The following is a 16,876-nucleotide window of genomic DNA, read 5'->3' as shown; positions in this document are numbered from 1 at the left end:
CAACCTCTCCCACCACTGTCCCTTTGTCTCTCTAGCCTCCCTTTGTGTCCCGTAGTGTGATCTTGTCTTCGGGGGCAGAGCAGGGTGACGATGTTGCTGTGCTGAACGGCTGCCAGGAGGAGCACAAGACCAGCGGTGCCAAGGTACAACACCAGATCCTTAAAGGCATTGAATTAAATACATCTGAAAACAAGGCCTTGATTGGTATTAAGATGCCTTGAATCAGTCCTTCAAAAGTCTTAAAAATGCAATATTAAAATCGCATATTAAAATCTCAAAATAATTTATAATCTCTATTTTTTAAATAAGCTACCCAATGTGTTTCGCATTAACATCACACAGATTAGAATAGCGGAATCAACAACACATATATTTGTTGGCCGGGATGCTCAGAGCAGATGTGGTCTGCTAGCTAGCATCGGTATGAGGAAGTACAAAATTCAATGAAATGTGGCAGGGCTGTCACCGGTACCAGGAAATGTATACGAGGCCCAACTTTAAGTTGTGCAGGAAGTGTTTCAAACATGGCACAATGAGAAAATCAGGGCAGTGGAATCCCACATCCATGCTTTCTCTTTGCTCTTCTGCTTCTTCTTCTCCTCCATATTCTGAATCGTGTCCCTCTCTTCTTCTTTGTTCTACATCACCTTCTCACCCTGATCCAGTTCATCCCAGGTCACAGTCCCAGAGCAGCCAACGGTCTCCTGAGTCCCCCGTTGGAGGACCCAGTGCGAGCCAGCCAGAGCTCCCTGTGCGACATGCTTCAGGAGAAAGAGAAGAAGACCAGCACAAGCACGGTAACCGGCACCAGTCTAGGCATGACTGGTGGCACAGGGACAGCTGGCACAGGAATGGATCACTCCGCTCTGATCCAGCTGCGCGCCAAGAACTCCCGAGAAAAGAGTGACGCCCACTTTGTGGATGTTATCAGGGAGGACAGGTGAGCAAAGAGGTTGAAGGTAGAATTTAGGAACTGATAATATCACTCAAGGTGACTGATTTACTTTATTAAGGGTTATAGAGTGAATAATGGTGAAGGGATCCATTTGGTCATGAGTATTTTAACTGAATTATATGAATTATTCAAACCTCTCTACATAATGTTCACCATGTCAATGTGTGTTCCTATCCACACCAGTTGCCAGTCAATCACAAGGATAATAAATAGCATAAGATAGATACATTCACCCTCACATCTTACATGTCAGGAAACGCAAATGAACACTGAGACAACGATGCAAACTCCACACAGAAAGTCCTCAGGGTGCTCGTAGAAATAGAAAGCAAATGTTTCACACTTATTGTCATATGATAACTTGATACCTCTCCATTCAGAGGGCACAGAATAGGCTGCACCAGAGTACGATTGGTGTGTTCTGATCTGCCCAAAACAAATTGTACCCAGCGGGAAAACAGACCAGAGTCTGACTCAACTGGACTAAGAAATGCAGGGTTGAAAATGCCATCAAAACAATGTCACTATAGACAGAAAAGGTTGAAATATCCCATCTGCAAAATGTTATCATTAAAGTAGAGCAGCTGGAAAAGTAGATGAAAAAGTAAATTTTGTCATTTGTTGTTGATTCATTTTCAGAAATATTTGATTTTCTAAGGAAAAAACATATTCCCTTATATTGTGTCTTGTTTCCCTGTGGTTCACAGTCTGATGAAGGACTACTTTTTCAAGCCACCCATCAACAAGATCAGCCTCAACTTCCTAGAGAGACCTCTGGAAAAGGCTTATCGCAGCAGCTACAAGGAGGAGGTACACACTGTAATTACAAGACTCATCATTGCCTCACTCAGCACTAACCTTAGACTACTTCTTGGGTGAACAATAGTGTTATAAAACATGTAGGGGTTTATAGATAGTGTGCTTTGTTCCTGTGTCTGACTGTGTGTCGTCGCCCCCCCCCCCCCCCCGCCCCGCCCCATAAAAGAAAAGAAAAGTAAAGTTATGTCACATTAGTGCAACACATTGTCACACTCACAGGACCAGTTCCACTTGGCCTGCTATGACCTCACAGCCTTGCAGCCCCCTGCTGTTACACCAGTGTTACTACAGAGCTCAAAAACACTGACATTCAACCTCTTCAGTTCATTTCATGCGAATCTGCAGTGATGCTCACTGTATGCTGCAAACACAGATTTCTCAGAAAATTGAGCCACTGCTGTCCTCAGTTTCCCGTCCCTCTGTCCTCTCCAGGTGAAGAACCTGGTGCAAGTGCAGACATTTGCGAGCTCCACTTTCAGCTCCTTCCTGGATGTTCTCCTCAGCTGTTTTGTCTTCCTGGCCCTGACACTGGCCTGTTTCCTTCCACCTCTGGTGAGCCCAGCCACTGTGGGCCCTCCAGCTCCCGCCGCCCTGGCCCTGGCTCCCCTGGCTGGCCTGTTGGAGCTGGCCTCCCTGGTGCTCTCCATACGGTGAGGAGGCTGTGTCTGTGGGTGTGCTTTTGTGTGTGATGGAAAAGTGTCTGAAGTGTAATTTAGGCTGTTGTGTTGTCAGTGCTGTGCCATCAGAGCCCAATGATATCGAAATGTTTGTTTCCAAATAGGATTTAGATAAAAATACCCGGATCTTCCGGGGATCTTCCACATTATGGGGCCTTGACTAATCTCAAACCACGGCAGAACTTTGTTATGCTCATCTGACAGATCATAAAGTACAGCGCTATAACAAAAATAAAGGATAGCTGATGCATCAGCGGCACACGTCATATTTAATTGACGTCGCTTTAAGATGCAGGCTCTCAGGCAATGATGTCTCATTTGTTAAGTGCCTGTAGTCTCGGGTCCTCTCTTCACGCTTCTCTTCCTCACCTCCTCCGCACGCATCTCTCGTGGGCTGGACTAAGATATGAGGAGAGGAGGAGAGGAGGTGAGGAGGCGAAGAAAAGAGTCAAGGAGACATGTTAGCATACTGAAAAGCCCCCCGGTATCTCTTGGGCCTCTGTGGCACAGGATTGAAAACTGATTGACCATCCCATTGCACCGCAACTCTCCACTGAAACCAAAACAAATTATTTAATGTGGTGGTTGGCTTCCACACCACAATCAATTAACTTCCTTTGTCAGATATGACTGTCTATTGTCCAATTTTTGTGAAGGACCAGTATTGGCTCAGAAATTGGCACAATGACGTCCTGCTACCAGGTAGAGTTCCAGACCAAAATAAATAATACTTGAAGCTTCCAGTATTTCAAGTGATGTATTTTATGTATTTTGTGGTGTGTTTTATGGATGTGGAGAACATTTGTAAAGAAATTAATTTCTACTTATTGCTATGTGAAAAAAGGGCAATAAATCTTCATCTTCTAGTTGGGACTTGGACAGTTATGTTTTAATAATGTGTCTTAATTAATGATCGTTAAGAGTCTACCGCAGTTGAGGTTTAGGGGTGGAGTCATACGGCGAAAGATAATGTTTTTCTTTACTTTACTGTTTTGTGTGTGACTATTTAGTTTGGTCGTGTTTTTCGTGATTCTTATTTTGGCATCATTTAGAATGAACTGACAATGCTTTGGGGTTGTGCTGCTGGAAAGTCATCCTCTGCTGTCTCCTCCTAACACAATGTCCTCCTCTCCTCTACTGCAGTATGGCCTTCTATCTGGAGAAGGTGATGAACTGTACCCGCTCCCTGCTCCTGGTAGTCTCTGGATGGGTCCCCCGTCACGTGATTGGGGCTGTGTTAGTCTCCCTTCCTGCCATCTCTGTGCTGTCCCACCTCACCTGCAGCCGCTTGCCCCTTCAGGTAAACATATCTATTGGTGGGCGGTAGGATCAAAAACTGGAAAGGAAAATATTGCTGCTACAGCTGTTAAGGCTGCAATCACTATCACCATTAGTACTAGTCCTTTAGCTGATTTAACTATTGCCCTCACTGACTGAAACCAAAATAATCAGAGAGGAGTCGGCAGTTTGAAATCTTGCCCATGGTGGTTTGAAGCCAGAGATCCTTGGAGGCCAGCAGAGCCGTTAGCTGGCATTAGCCCTTTCAGGAACTGCAGAAGGAAAACAGCTCAGAGGCTTCAGGAGGCTTCGCCTGTGGACCTTGGCACCAGAAATGTTGACATTTCTTCTTCTCTGAGTCCTGCATGTGAGAAGATTGAGAGCAGCCATACTTCACAGCGTTTTTTTGTGCCGTTTTGATTCAAGGCCATCTGTATAAGTTTGATCCTCTCTTTTCAGCTTTGAGGTAACGGCTGCTTGCAAGATGTGTGGTGTTTTGATACCTTGTTTTTCAGGGATTTTCAACGCCCCATTTTTCTATTTCCCCCCCCCCCCCCCCCCCCCCCCCGCTCTGTCTCACCCCGCCACTCTCTCCATCTCTTCGGGGCTTGCAGATCAAAGTGGTAGTCTAATGGAGGGTTGTTAATTAGACATGCAGTTTTCTGGACTTTAATGCCTTTGAAGCTCTGACTTAGTTCATATTGCATTTGACATCTACATTTTATGTACCAGTTGCAGAACGAAGATCCATAATGTGGATTATTTAGTTAACCCTAAACTCATAATCACCTCTCCTACTCAACACGCATACACAACGGCCTCACGGGCTAAACTGTATTTGTTCTGTTTTGCTCTCACAGTATAGTCCTTAGTTGCGTTGTTAAATCGCTTTAATGACGAGCCCCTTTTCTCCAGGTGACCATGTTCTTGTGCTGTGCCACCATCCTGGCCATCATCCAGTATTGTAACTTCTGTCAGCTGAGTTTTTGGATGCGCTCGGTCCTGGCCACTGCTACAGGGGTCGCCTTGCTGCTGTTGCTGTACTGCCCCTTGCACAGGTACAGGTGAGCATGTGTTACTTGCACACGTGCTTAAATACTAAATGCAAATATTCAGTACTCGCACACAAGTCAACAGGTGCTGTATATACACGGACATACATGAGTTGATATATGCAGCAGATTGATAGATGAGTTTTATTTATGCATTAATTCATTATTCTCAAACATTGTAACTTACCCAGTTGTTTTGGTACTACATCACTCTAACTTCCTGTTCTTCAGCCAGGAAAAGGATTTAATATGAACTGCATTATGTTCGTTCGTGTGTGTGTGTGTGTGAGTGTGTGTGTGACCATTCCTTTCTTCTGACTGACACCACTCTTCTTCGTCTTTCAGTTCCGGTAATAACAGCTTGCCAGATCATGGGTGAGTGTCTCCGTGGAAACAAAGGGGATGATGGATGAGTGACATTTGAAGGGTCAACAGGGGCGACGGCTTGCTTTTCCAATTTTTCATAACTGCAGCTCTGTCTGGCTTTTACTCAATCTCACGCTTTCCTGCTCTGTACTCGCCTATCCTTCTCTCTCTCTCTCTTCCTCTGTCTCCCCCTGTGTGCACCAGCAGTAATGGCTGCTAAATGTCACTAGTGGTAGAAATGACTCATATAACCCAGAGCCAGAAGTTAGCTGACTACACTTTAGAGGAGGAGAGGGGGCTGGAAAATACTTTTTTTTTAGTAAATATATGATATGATATGATAGCATTTTGATTGGCAGCTACTTCTTAAGGCTTACAGGATACAAACACTACTTGAATCATTCGTGAGCACACTGCTGTTCTAACAAAATCATTTTATGAGCCAATGTTGCAGTCAGCGCGCCTTCAGGTATTTCTTTTAGCTTTTATTAGTCTTGTCAACCGGCAGGGAACATGAGGTTTCTGTGGTGTTTTTTTTTAAGGACAAATAACCCTTCAAACCTTCCTTACGTTCAGAATGCTTGTATGTACACTTGTGCTCATTGCAAAATAATTACCTTAAGGAACTATTTTGGTTACAGTGTGTACATTGTTTAAAGTCTTCAGATCACAAATAAACTCACATGAGAAACTACACTTCATCAGTGCTTCATCTTTATTGTCCACTACAATGTACTTCCCCTTGCTTTGTAAATGAAGCAGATGATAGTTTTTTCTATCTGGGTAGAATATATAATAAATAGATTTATTTTAATCCTCATGTAGTTTCACTTCAGATAGTGATGGTGGAATTCTCCAGCCTCCATCTCATCTCTCTTCTTTATCCTGTCAACTGTTTTCCTGTGTTTTGCTGTTTCTATGTTCATCTTGAACCACTCTTACTCTTCTTCTGTTTGTCTCCGTTTTCTCGCTCAGACTGAACATCTCCACATCCGGTGATGGTGATTCAGCATTAGTCACACCTGAACGTCCCCCGCGACCTCTTGAGCTCCTGGTCCCGGAGGCTGTGCTGGCCTTCTTCCTGCTTCTTCTCCTGGTCTGGATCCTTAACCGTGAGTTCGAGGTCAGCTACCGTCTCCATTACCATGGCAATGTAGAGGCTGACAAACACCGCTTCAAGATCCAGACGATGCGAGACCAGGCTGAGTGGTTACTGGGCAACATCATCCCCATCCATGTCGCTGACCAGCTCAAGGTTTTTGTAGTTTTTGAAAAAGAAATATCAGACTTAATTATGGTTATCAGAACAATGCCTAATGCATATGCTTTTGCTTTCTTAGTATTTTAAGATAAACATTTTAAATTATAAACATTGTAGCATCACTATCATCATAAATATAAGCCCATTTTAGAGTTCAAAATATTCCAACACATTTCCTTGTTTCCTCAGGTGACCCAGAGCTACTCCAAGAATCACGACAGTGCGGGCGTGATCTTTGCCAGTATTGTGAACTTCAGCGAGTTCTATGAAGAAAGCTACGAGGGCGGAAAAGAGTGCTACCGTGTTCTCAATGAGCTAATTGGAGACTTTGACGAGCTCCTTCGCAAACCCGAATTCAAAAGCGTGGAAAAGATCAAGACAATCGGGGCCACCTACATGGCCGCGTCCGGACTGAATGTCCGGCAGTTGGCTGAGAATGAGGACGACTCTCCACACACTCACCTGAGGGCACTTTTCAACTTTGCCCTGGAGATGATGGGCGTCCTGGACGACTTCAACAAGAACATGCTGGGTTTCGGTTTCAAGCTCCGTATTGGGTTTAACCACGGCCCTCTGACAGCGGGGGTGATTGGCACCACTAAGCTGCTCTATGACATCTGGGGGGACACGGTTAACATTGCCAGCCGCATGGACTCCACCGGGGTGGAGTGTCGGGTGCAGGTGAGCGAGGAGAGCCATGCTGTGCTCAGTGCCATGGGCTTAGAGTTTGACTATAGAGGTACAGTTAATGTTAAGGGCAAAGGTCAAATGAGGACCTTTCTGTGCCCCAAAAGTGGGGAAAGTATATATCACGATCGCACGGAGCTGGGCGCCAGCCTCGGACTGCCTTCCATGGCATCGGCGCTGAATATGACTTCGGGATCTGTTGCCCAGGCAGCAGCTCTTCCTCCCTCTTCTGCCACTCCTTCTTCCTCCTTTCTTTCCACACTCACTCCTCAACCACAAAGTGCTGTAAGGCCTGAGCCTGTCCAAGCAAAGTCCACCGAGGTGAGGGAAGAGGGATATAGGGACCCTCCACACCTCCCTGGGCAGTTCCCTGCCACAGACCGTCACCTCCCTCCCCACTCCGAACTGGGCCCAGAGCCTAGTGCTGCGCAAGAGCCCTCCCAAGTGCAGCCTGCTCCTCTCGCACTTCAAGAGGAGGAGGAGGAAGAGGTGGAGGTGGAGGCCAACGAGCTATCAAAACTCAACGAGGAGTTTTATGCTCGTCTCTGATCCCTTCTCTCCTCTTCCTGTGACTTCTGTCCCCCAGCTGCTGTCTGACTCTCCGGGACCGATTGCAGGTGCAGGATGTCCCTTTCTTTAGGCATCGCTGAAGTGTCTTCAGCACGGATGATGTAGAGGGAGTTTGTCACTCTAACGCAAACAGTGGCTATAAGAATGGCTACTGATGTCTTTGATGGTGATGTTGCCTACGTACTGGGGTGGGTTAGACCTGTGTTGAGCACAGCAGTGTATTAGGGGAGAAGGCTGAAAAGGGTTCAGAGGGAAGGAAGACTGTTGGTGTTGTTCTTGGTGTATTTTCTTATTCATTTTTGTTATTAAGTGCCTTCAGGACTAGAACAGTGAATGAACAAATATAAATTACTGAACAAAGTTTCAGCAATGTTTAGACTGCGGAACATGCTGTGGTTTCTTACTCCATGCTTTTATTTTCAATGCAAATATTTCTTTGAAAAAAATAATTATTGTTGTGCCATATCATTTGTTTTACCTTGATCAAAGTCTTGACCTTACTTAAGGGAAAATTATTTTAGATTCTATATAAGGGCCAGTGCAGCATGATGGGCTGAGCAGGGAACTATGGGAAGAATGAGGGAATCACATGAAGCAGTGTTAATTTATGTATTCTGCTTTGACTCGAGGGCTTAATACAGTATTCGTTTGTGCTCGAGTCTCGGTAAAAGGAGGCATGCAAAGCACGCTGCATAGATTTTAGTTTGTGTAGCAGCTAAATGCACATTTTAAGCACATGTCTTGCGCAGTGTTTTCTCGACCACTTGTATTCGGAAGTTATTACCGTGAAGTGGCCATTAAAATGGCCGCTAATGTCTTTGATGGTAATGTTGAAATAGCTTTTAAGAACATTGAAACAGAGTTCTTGTCTGTCACAACGAGTACAATCAAAAAGCACAAAATCAAATCATATAAGGGAATATAGATTGGGAGGAAAAGGTGGTTTTAAAAAGTGAGATCGTCACAGAAGCAGGAAGGCACTTTAAATATACTTAAAGTGATACTCCACCTAAGATGTGTCTTTTGAGTATGAAACACAATCCCAACAGTAGGCACTGTAGTATTTTATTTTTTTGTTCGGGGGTATTTTATGTCTTTTTCATCATAGCAAACAGTAATGATGACTTGAAGAAAATAAGAGGAGAGAGAGATGGGGATTGCCATTCACAATCTGACCTAACCCCCTAGACCAGCATGGTGCTCCTGGGCCCTGTGGTTTTTAGTAAATGTTTCTCAAACAAGAATAAGTAGTTAATTTGTTGGGGACGGTGTTCAGTAGCTAACGTGGTGAGCTAGCAGCAGGATGGTGTATGTGGGATTGACTCAAAGTGAAAATACAGAGCCCATTTTTGTTGTAATGAAGGAACATGACACCCAGTGCAACGATGTGGCTCATTGATATGTTTTATTAGTTTTTGGTCAACAACGGCGCTCGAAGGCACAGAGGAATATACGAGATGTCAGACTCAGACTACACAGACGATACTTGTTCATTATGATCGATTCATTGTTGGTTTTGGTCTTTTTCGTGGAATTTGTTAACCGTAAGAAAAACACACCAGACTTTTGGTGGCCAACCGAGGGGGGAGAGTTTGATCCTCCAAAGATTTTGAGTGAAGTGGGACTGTGATGGACAATCACTGTGACGCTATTGATAGATGATAGGGGGGGGGGTTCCACATTGCCGTTGGTTAAAGTGTCAAAGCACAGATCAACCACAGTTTCTACAGTGCTTTATTTAAAACCTCACACGCAAATTTAGTTCCAATCGTTGCCTTCATCGGCAGAAGAACAAACAGTCGTTGGTGAGTCAGTCCATCACTTTAGGTGTATTCAATAGTTAAGTATCGTCTGCCTTTAGCTGTGTGATTTGCTGTTGAAGGGGTGGGACTTTTCACTTTATCCAGTCACAGCCTTTATACAGAGGGGGCCCTCTGCTGTATCAAGATACTTAAATTGTGCCACTTTAATTGAGTGATCTATAGGTGCAGTGCAACCTAAACTAATTGTTTTGTGGTGCCTAAAAAGTATGACTGTATATTTTGAGTATCTTGGTTTTCAGAAAGGTTTTTTTATCATGCTGTTTTCATAATGAGGATAGATTATGATTGTATGTTTGAGGAAATGATGCTCGTTGTTCAGTTGTTTTTTTTGACAAATTCCATATTTGTTCCTTTTCTTTCTCTTTTCCCGTTCTTTCAGTCTGAGAATAGCGGGCACCTCTGTAGTTCCCTTTGCTCTTTACTCGCTTCATGCTTTTGTCTTTACTCCTTCGAGCACTTGTTTCCCCCCTGTGCTTTGGGTGTATGTGTGTGAGAGAGATATTTAATTTCTACTCCAAGTCAATAACACAGAAAAGATCCCTGTAGTATGATGCAAAAATAAATCAATCAACTACATGGCCACTGTTAAACTGTTCTTTTGCTGTTGCTACCTTATCTGTAGCGCAATGTCACACACTTAGTTGCATTCTTTAAAATGGAGAAAAGAAAGCTCTAGAGATACAGAGATGAGGAGGAACCATCCCTAATTATGTAGCCGTCTCCATCCATAGCTTTGTTTACCCCTACCATGGTGCACTCCAAACATACACAACCAGTGCCTTTTGAATTTAGGAATATGTTTAATCGGCGTGTGTGAGCTGTGATTATTTGTATCACGTAATCATGATCACGTTAGTAGCATAAATGCATTAACATCCAAAGAAGTTTCTCCAGAAGCTGTCACTCTAAGTGAAGACACAAAAATAGCTACACAAGATCTGCTTTGTTGACACAAATCCTCGTCATTGCTTTTTCCAACGGCCACATTAATAATTTAATGCATATTCTCAACACGCTCAAGTTTGCCAAACCTAATAAACCATACCATGCAAAGTTCTGGAAACAGATGGCAATATAAGGTTTTTAAGGAAAGTTCTTGTTCTTTTCCCAGACAATTTGTCAGATTACCCGTCTGCCTCACGTTGTTGGTTGATCCGTGGGGATTTTCAGGACATTTCGCTAAAGCCCGAGTTTGCACAGCAGTGACAGAAAATAGCCAGAGTAGATTTGAGATTTGGGGCTGCACCTGTTGATGGGCACACCACCTCTCCAGTAGCGCACATCTGTACACGCATATGAATAAAATATTAAAGTGAACACTGCTGGCTCTGTTATCTGTGATACAGTTGGGGGGGGGGGGGGGGGGGGAGAAGTGTCTGTGATCTTTTTTTTGCATGGGAACGAATGAGCAGTTTTCTTTTTTGCCAGACACACTACATTTTGAGTCTTGACTCTGCACCATACTATCATTCTGTTTTTGTTTCATTTCAATATAATTCTTTCTACACTTATGTTGAACAATAAGCATGTACTGCCAACAAAAGGGATTCTTCAAATCACTGTGCTTTGCTCACTTAAGGTTCCTTGGATTGTATACTTCTCTGACAGTGTATTAATGATGTGTATGACAAGTGTTTTAGTTTTGGCAAAGGGAAAGAAGTATCTTTAGAGGTCCAGGGCTCCAGTTAAAAATTGCAAAAGTTTATGGCATTCAGTCATCCCTTCTTGTTAAAGAAATGTAAATCTGCTTTGTGACAGAAAAATAAGGGAGAGAGTGTTTTATTAGCACTTGTTAAAATCATCACAACAAAATGGCATCGCCTAATCACCTAATTGTGACAGCTCCACATGTTTTCATTATAAATTCAACCCGTAGTGTTTTAAATTACACTGGGACAAAAATTAGACGGTTGTTTGATTTAAAATCGTTGTGTATTTGTGTTATGTTCATGAATGAGATGTATTATACATGTTTTTGTGCACATTACCCATGTATCATTTATCAACACATGATCGTAATCTGTACACATTTGCACAAAGCACTCAGTGTTTGTACATATGCAGTTATTTTATGTCACATATGATTTTTTTTTTATTTTATACATGTGCATGTGTCAGATTTTTGCCAGAAAACAATGAAAAAGCAACATGTATTATCAAATTGGTTCAATGTGTGTCTGTTTGAGTAAGCGTGATCGGTATAATTGTATTACTTTTCAATATGAGAGAAATAAATCTCCAAGCAGAGAACAGTTGAGTGCACTGTGAAATATAAAAAGGAGATGATTTCATGTTAAAACCATAGCCTGATAATCAGACAGAAATTTAAAAACAAAACAAAATTGCAATTCAAAGTAAATCAGAGACGTGGGCAGTCGGGGTATATTCACATTGGTGGTTGGCCAAGTTTAGGAAAGATAGTTCCAAACCTGTCAATAATAACCTGTCAGTTTAGTATATTTTACTCAATATTCATTGCCAGAACCTACATGAGTTAATGATAAAATAACATGCAACACAGAACTTATTTTAAATGTATTAATCTAATAAATAAATATTTTTTTGGGATGTTGGATTCATGTTGAATTCAATATTAATAACTATAATGTACTTTTATTTTTAAATGTATGCTCTGACTCGTGAACTGCTTCTAAGTATCTCCGGCGGTGCTGTAGCGCCCCCAGCGGTGAAACAGGAGCGGTGTCTTCACGTAGGGCGTGATAGCGCGGCCCCTCCCCCTCCACAGACGATCTGGAAAAGAAAAAAACTTTTTTGTATCGAAGGAATCAACAGCCGCCATCTTGTCGTGGCTCGGAATTAGGATTTCGGTCCAACACTGGTTTTTACGTAGAAAATCGAGCATCCTTACCGCGATATGACAACGTCCTTCCCCAGAAAACGAAATCTTAACATCGCCTCGGAGACATTTTGTGCGAAAAAACGGGACTAGGATCGGTGGTCGTCGGGCAAAACCCGCTCCGTATATCTGGTTTCCCCTTCAGCGGCGATTCAGCCCCTGACGACGCTCAGCAGCGGTCTTGTTTACCGTGTGGGCAAGCGGAGACCGGAGCGTGACTTTCGAGACGATTTGCAAAAATACTGCATTTTTATGCAATTGTGCATTTTTGTGGAGCTTCGCGGGAATTTTTGCATGAAGAAATTTGACGTCACTCAAAATGGGCACTTTGAACATATAGAAATTACGACCTTTCCACCGGAGCGCAGCAGTCCGCCTGCTTTTATTACACTTGCATTTTGAATTTCGATTTTTTTTTTCATGGGGGATATTTTATTTCGGGGTATTCAACGATAATAATGTGGGTGTTGGGTGTTGGATTATCATGGGGTGAATGGCGGTGGCGAAGCGGGGCGCTATTGCATCTCTTTTGAAGAAGACACTCGCAGAGGAGCAGCTAACGCTAACAGGTAATCTAGCTGCTAGCAGGCAATTAGCTAACGTTAGCTATTAGCCACTTAGCTAACGTTAGCAGGCTGCTAATGTGTTAACCGGGAAGGTAAACAAGTTACCAGACAGAAAGTAATCATAATCATCAACTAAAGCAAAACTATCCGGACAAGAGAACAACTATGGCTGAAAACCTGCTGGACGTCGGACCTCCCAACTCTAAGCGGCCGAAGCTGACTTCACCTGCCCTGTCAGCGTCTGATGGACCAGGTAAAGGCCTCAACGCTGTCTGCACAATGTGACGTTAAAAATACAAATACATAGTTAACTTTGCCACGAGAGCATGTTTCTTGAATGTATTGACCAGCCATGCTGCACAATTTAAAGTCACCAGGTCAGCTCGGTGTGTTGTAGTTAGTTACTGTGGTTTTACTGCAGTGTTGTGGTTTGGTTCTGTGGTGAGCGTCAGTTTACGAGGTAAGCTTGCCTTGTGCTAATGCAGTCTAATACAGTCCTTATCACACTAAATCACACCTCCACGCGGTAACGTTATGACTCGAGACAATATAACAATCCACAAACTAGAGTTTATAAAATGTAAAGTTGCATGTTTCGTTACACCACACTAGTTTTAACTGTTTCACACTGACAACTGAGTTGGTGGATGTTAGCAAAGAGTATTTCTCTGCGTGATTCTGTTACTACACAGCAGTGAACCACTTTATGTAGGAAGTTGTAACCTTAGTTATCATTTCTGTCAGAGGTCTAATGGCATTATGGAGACACTCCCTGATTCATCACATACCTCAAATGATGCAACGTCTATCTTATGTCAAGATCAGATGCAGTGTCAATTCATGACATACTGCTGCTCATAAAAGAGATCCAATGTAGCTCAGCAGAGTTTCATGCTGGATCCTTTTTACAACACCTGCATTTAATCAAGAGAGATTTCATTTTATTGATTGTGTTCATGTCTGTGTGTAGTGTGACGATAAGACGGTAGTTGCCTCCGAGAGAAGGACAAAAAGGGTGAATGGCAGGCGATGTTTGAAACTGGAGCTCAATTCAGCTACCAAGTATAAAAACATGAATCAGCGGAGACAAAAACCCAGTCTCCTGCCACAGCATCCTTAAGCAAGCCTATGAACCCTCAGACCAATCTGGTTGTGACGGGACTACCTGCGAGTGTACAGTAAATATTTAATCTGCTGAACTTCAACACTTCAGGCATGTCATTTTTGTGATATGAAGATATGGTATTCTGTGACACTCTATTTCTTGGCTGTTACTTTGTTAGGAATTTCTTTCCTCGGTGGCAGCAAACATCAGACTACTCCTGTAGTCTAAACTAGACACGGCTGGGGCTAATTTAACAACAGCAGTCATGGGTGGAGGACAGAAAGATGGAAGCAACGCATAGAAGCAATCTGTTAAACCTGCATCAAACAATGTTTAATTGATATTAAGATCACTGGCACTTAACTTTTACCCTCTCGTTGCTCAGTGTTTTGGTTTTACAGCTTGCAAATTGACTGTATGGTTGAGTGTGAATTGGTCTCATCAAACCCTGTAGGCAACTGTTTCCACTTAAAAACCCTGGCAAATCTATTGTACACACTGTGTCCAGCTAAACAACAGACAAAGTAACCCAGGGGTTGTTGAAAACAGCCAAACATCTGTCAGGTAAAAGTTTTCTCAAGTGTCAACATGAATCTAAATAAGTGGTGATGATCGATGTGTCTGCTGCATGTGTAAGTAGTCAATGGTTTTCTAACACATTAACCATAAACACATAATATGCCAGTTGTATGAAATTCCCTTTAGTGGGCAAAAATTGATTAAAGCGGCTTTAACGTTATGCTGTTTCAAGCCAGTACTAACTTGGCCTGCTGTTGTGAATACCCAAAGGTATATTCAGCAGATATCACTTTTCAAACATAGGTATCTGGAATAAAAAGTCTTATATTTGTGCAGATACATTATGTTTTGTAATCCCGTGTCAGTGAAGTTGTAGATCTGAAGTCGTAGCTCGGCAAATGTATCACATCTATCAAATGGCACGTTCTCATTGAGACTAGTTTAGTTTGGCTCTGCAATAAAATAAAAAAAAACAAGTTGGACAGCCTTTCAACAAAAGCGGCCGAGAAGACGACGATGAATTACAACGCGCATCACACATGGCAGAGGCACCACATGTCTGCAATGAACAATCATTAAACCCGGCCCGCCTGCTCTTTATTGTTTTCGCCTTTTACTGTGGGGACCTAACGGACCCCGTGGGACAGCTCCGGGCCATGCTGTCATTGGTCGTAAATGACTGCAGATAAAGAGTTTGCGTTCAGTCTTTGATGACAGTCATGCCTGAAGCTTTGCGAGCAGTACCCCTCGGCCCTGACCTTTGACCTTTTGCCTTTTTCAGTGGTCCCTGGTTTGATTTGCATGTCACATTTTTGTGTGTGTGTGTGTGTGTGTGTGTGTGTACTTTGTTTTGGGTGTGTGTGTGTGTGTGTACTTTGTTTTGGGTGTGTGTGTGTGTGTACTTTGTTTTGGGTGTGTTCGGGGAGGTTCCTTCTTACAGTGGTAGAGAGTGAACACGGGCCTCCTGTCTCTATTCAGGCCATGTGTAACACTTGGTAGTGAGCATATGTTTTATTAAGATGTCTTGACATCGTACTGGCTTATTCCAAATTGGGACAGTGGTTGTTGTTTAAAAAAACAATGTGAATACACATCCAGAACTAATAGTGGTGCAACGGATCATAAAACACACGGTTCGGATCACAGATCGGATCAGCATGTTGGGAATAACATAGCCTCAAAAAGGGGGCACCAGTATGTTGGGAACGTAAAGGAGCGTGTTTAGGTTATCAGCATCTAAGAAACTAAATTCTTGACATCAATAGAATTATTAATGTCAGTAACAATTATCAATGATTATTAATAATAACGGGGCACCACCCTGCGAACAGGGACCAATAACCAAACGATAAAACTAAGTCTCATAATTAGTGTTCACTCACAATGTCAATAGTCTGAGTACTATTACACATTCAGAGTGAAAGTGAAGGTTTAAGTTCGAGCACAGACCACATATACAGCTATTATCACAATACACATGCACAAAGTAATCACAGACAGCTGCTCTTTAAAATATAACAGTTTATTACGTTCTAATACTAATGATCTAGTCAATTAATATCTAAACTAACAACAACTATACATTTATGAGCACGCTATCTAAAATCAACAGATGATCGAAAAGTGTGTGTGTGTGTGTGTGTGTGTGTGTGTGTGTGTGTGTGTGTGTGTGTGTGTGTGTGTGTGTGTGTGTGTGTGTGTGTGTGTGTGTGTGTGTGTGTGTGTGTGTGTGTGTGTGTGTGTGTGTGTGTGTGTGTGTGTGTGTGTGTGTGTGTGTGTGTGTGTGTGTGTGTGTGTGTGGCGAGGGAACAGCTCAGCGAAGTATGTAGTTGGGACGTGGTGACGTCTCTCATGCGCGAGACTCAAAATGGCGGGTAGCCAACAGAAGACCCGGCGTCTATACGTGCCGGTAGCCGTTTAGCACGTAGCTACATTAGCTCAAAGCTGTGTGTGTGGATTAGTAAAAGAGAAGGGAAAGGAACAAAATGAAATAAAACAAAAGATTAAGATCCTCCGCGCTGGAGTACGGAAGATTGCTCTCTCAGCCAGGGGAGCAAGAACCGCGACTCTTTGTCTCAGCCGGCGGTTCTGACCTCCTGAACTGATGAGAAGCAACTTCGACCTCACTGCGGCTGTCTTGACACAAATCACAGTAGCATGGAATACACGCTAACTTCTACACAACACTAGCAATTTCAGGGATCGCCAGTGTCGGTGATCATAAAGCATACACCACGTTATAAAAATGAAACTGTTAAACCTAGGATTTGGTTGAAAAGGGAAACAACGTTGGTGTGCTCCCTAGCTCGACGGAGGTCGAAGGGGAAAAAGCATTGAGGTG

At 43.0% G+C, this 16,876-nt stretch overlaps 2 protein-coding genes across 10 annotated transcripts in view; both read left to right on the top strand.

Annotated features, from left to right (window-relative positions):
- Nucleotides 1-10,064, top strand: part of LOC142948398 (adenylate cyclase 9) — a 31,040-nt gene extending 20,976 nt beyond the window's left edge. For 2 of the 6 annotated variants that reach the window (XM_076090413.1, XM_076090412.1), the window contains 9 exons: nucleotides 36-143; nucleotides 666-940; nucleotides 1,663-1,774; nucleotides 2,207-2,424; nucleotides 3,595-3,751; nucleotides 4,645-4,793; nucleotides 5,127-5,156; nucleotides 6,123-6,402; nucleotides 6,598-10,064. In XM_076090413.1, coding sequence (XP_075946528.1) covers nucleotides 36-143; nucleotides 666-940; nucleotides 1,663-1,774; nucleotides 2,207-2,424; nucleotides 3,595-3,751; nucleotides 4,645-4,793; nucleotides 5,127-5,156; nucleotides 6,123-6,402; nucleotides 6,598-7,644 — 2,376 coding nt within the window. In that variant the 3' untranslated portion in view covers nucleotides 7,645-10,064. The remainder of the gene's footprint in view (nucleotides 1-35; nucleotides 144-665; nucleotides 941-1,662; nucleotides 1,775-2,206; nucleotides 2,425-3,594; nucleotides 3,752-4,644; nucleotides 4,794-5,126; nucleotides 5,157-6,122; nucleotides 6,403-6,597) is intronic. The other 4 variants (XM_076090414.1, XM_076090416.1, XM_076090415.1 and 1 more) reach the window with 4 other exon arrangements.
- An 826-nt stretch (nucleotides 10,065-10,890) lies between these two features.
- The window catches only part of crebbpa (CREB binding lysine acetyltransferase a), a 38,589-nt gene continuing 32,603 nt past the window's right edge, over nucleotides 10,891-16,876 (top strand). For all 4 annotated transcript variants that reach the window (XM_076090408.1, XM_076090409.1, XM_076090407.1 and 1 more), the window contains exon 1: nucleotides 10,891-13,164. In XM_076090408.1, the coding sequence (XP_075946523.1) occupies nucleotides 13,077-13,164 (88 nt within the window). In that variant the 5' untranslated portion in view covers nucleotides 10,891-13,076. The remainder of the gene's footprint in view (nucleotides 13,165-16,876) is intronic.

The sequence above is a fragment of the Anarhichas minor genome, unplaced genomic scaffold (assembly GCF_050575085.1).
Source record: "Anarhichas minor isolate MPS153535 unplaced genomic scaffold, ASM5057508v1 ptg000012l, whole genome shotgun sequence".
Lineage (NCBI taxonomy): Eukaryota > Metazoa > Chordata > Actinopteri > Perciformes > Anarhichadidae > Anarhichas > Anarhichas minor.
The sequence above is the reverse complement of the archived record's forward strand: the minus strand, read 5'-3'. Positions and strand labels throughout refer to the sequence as shown.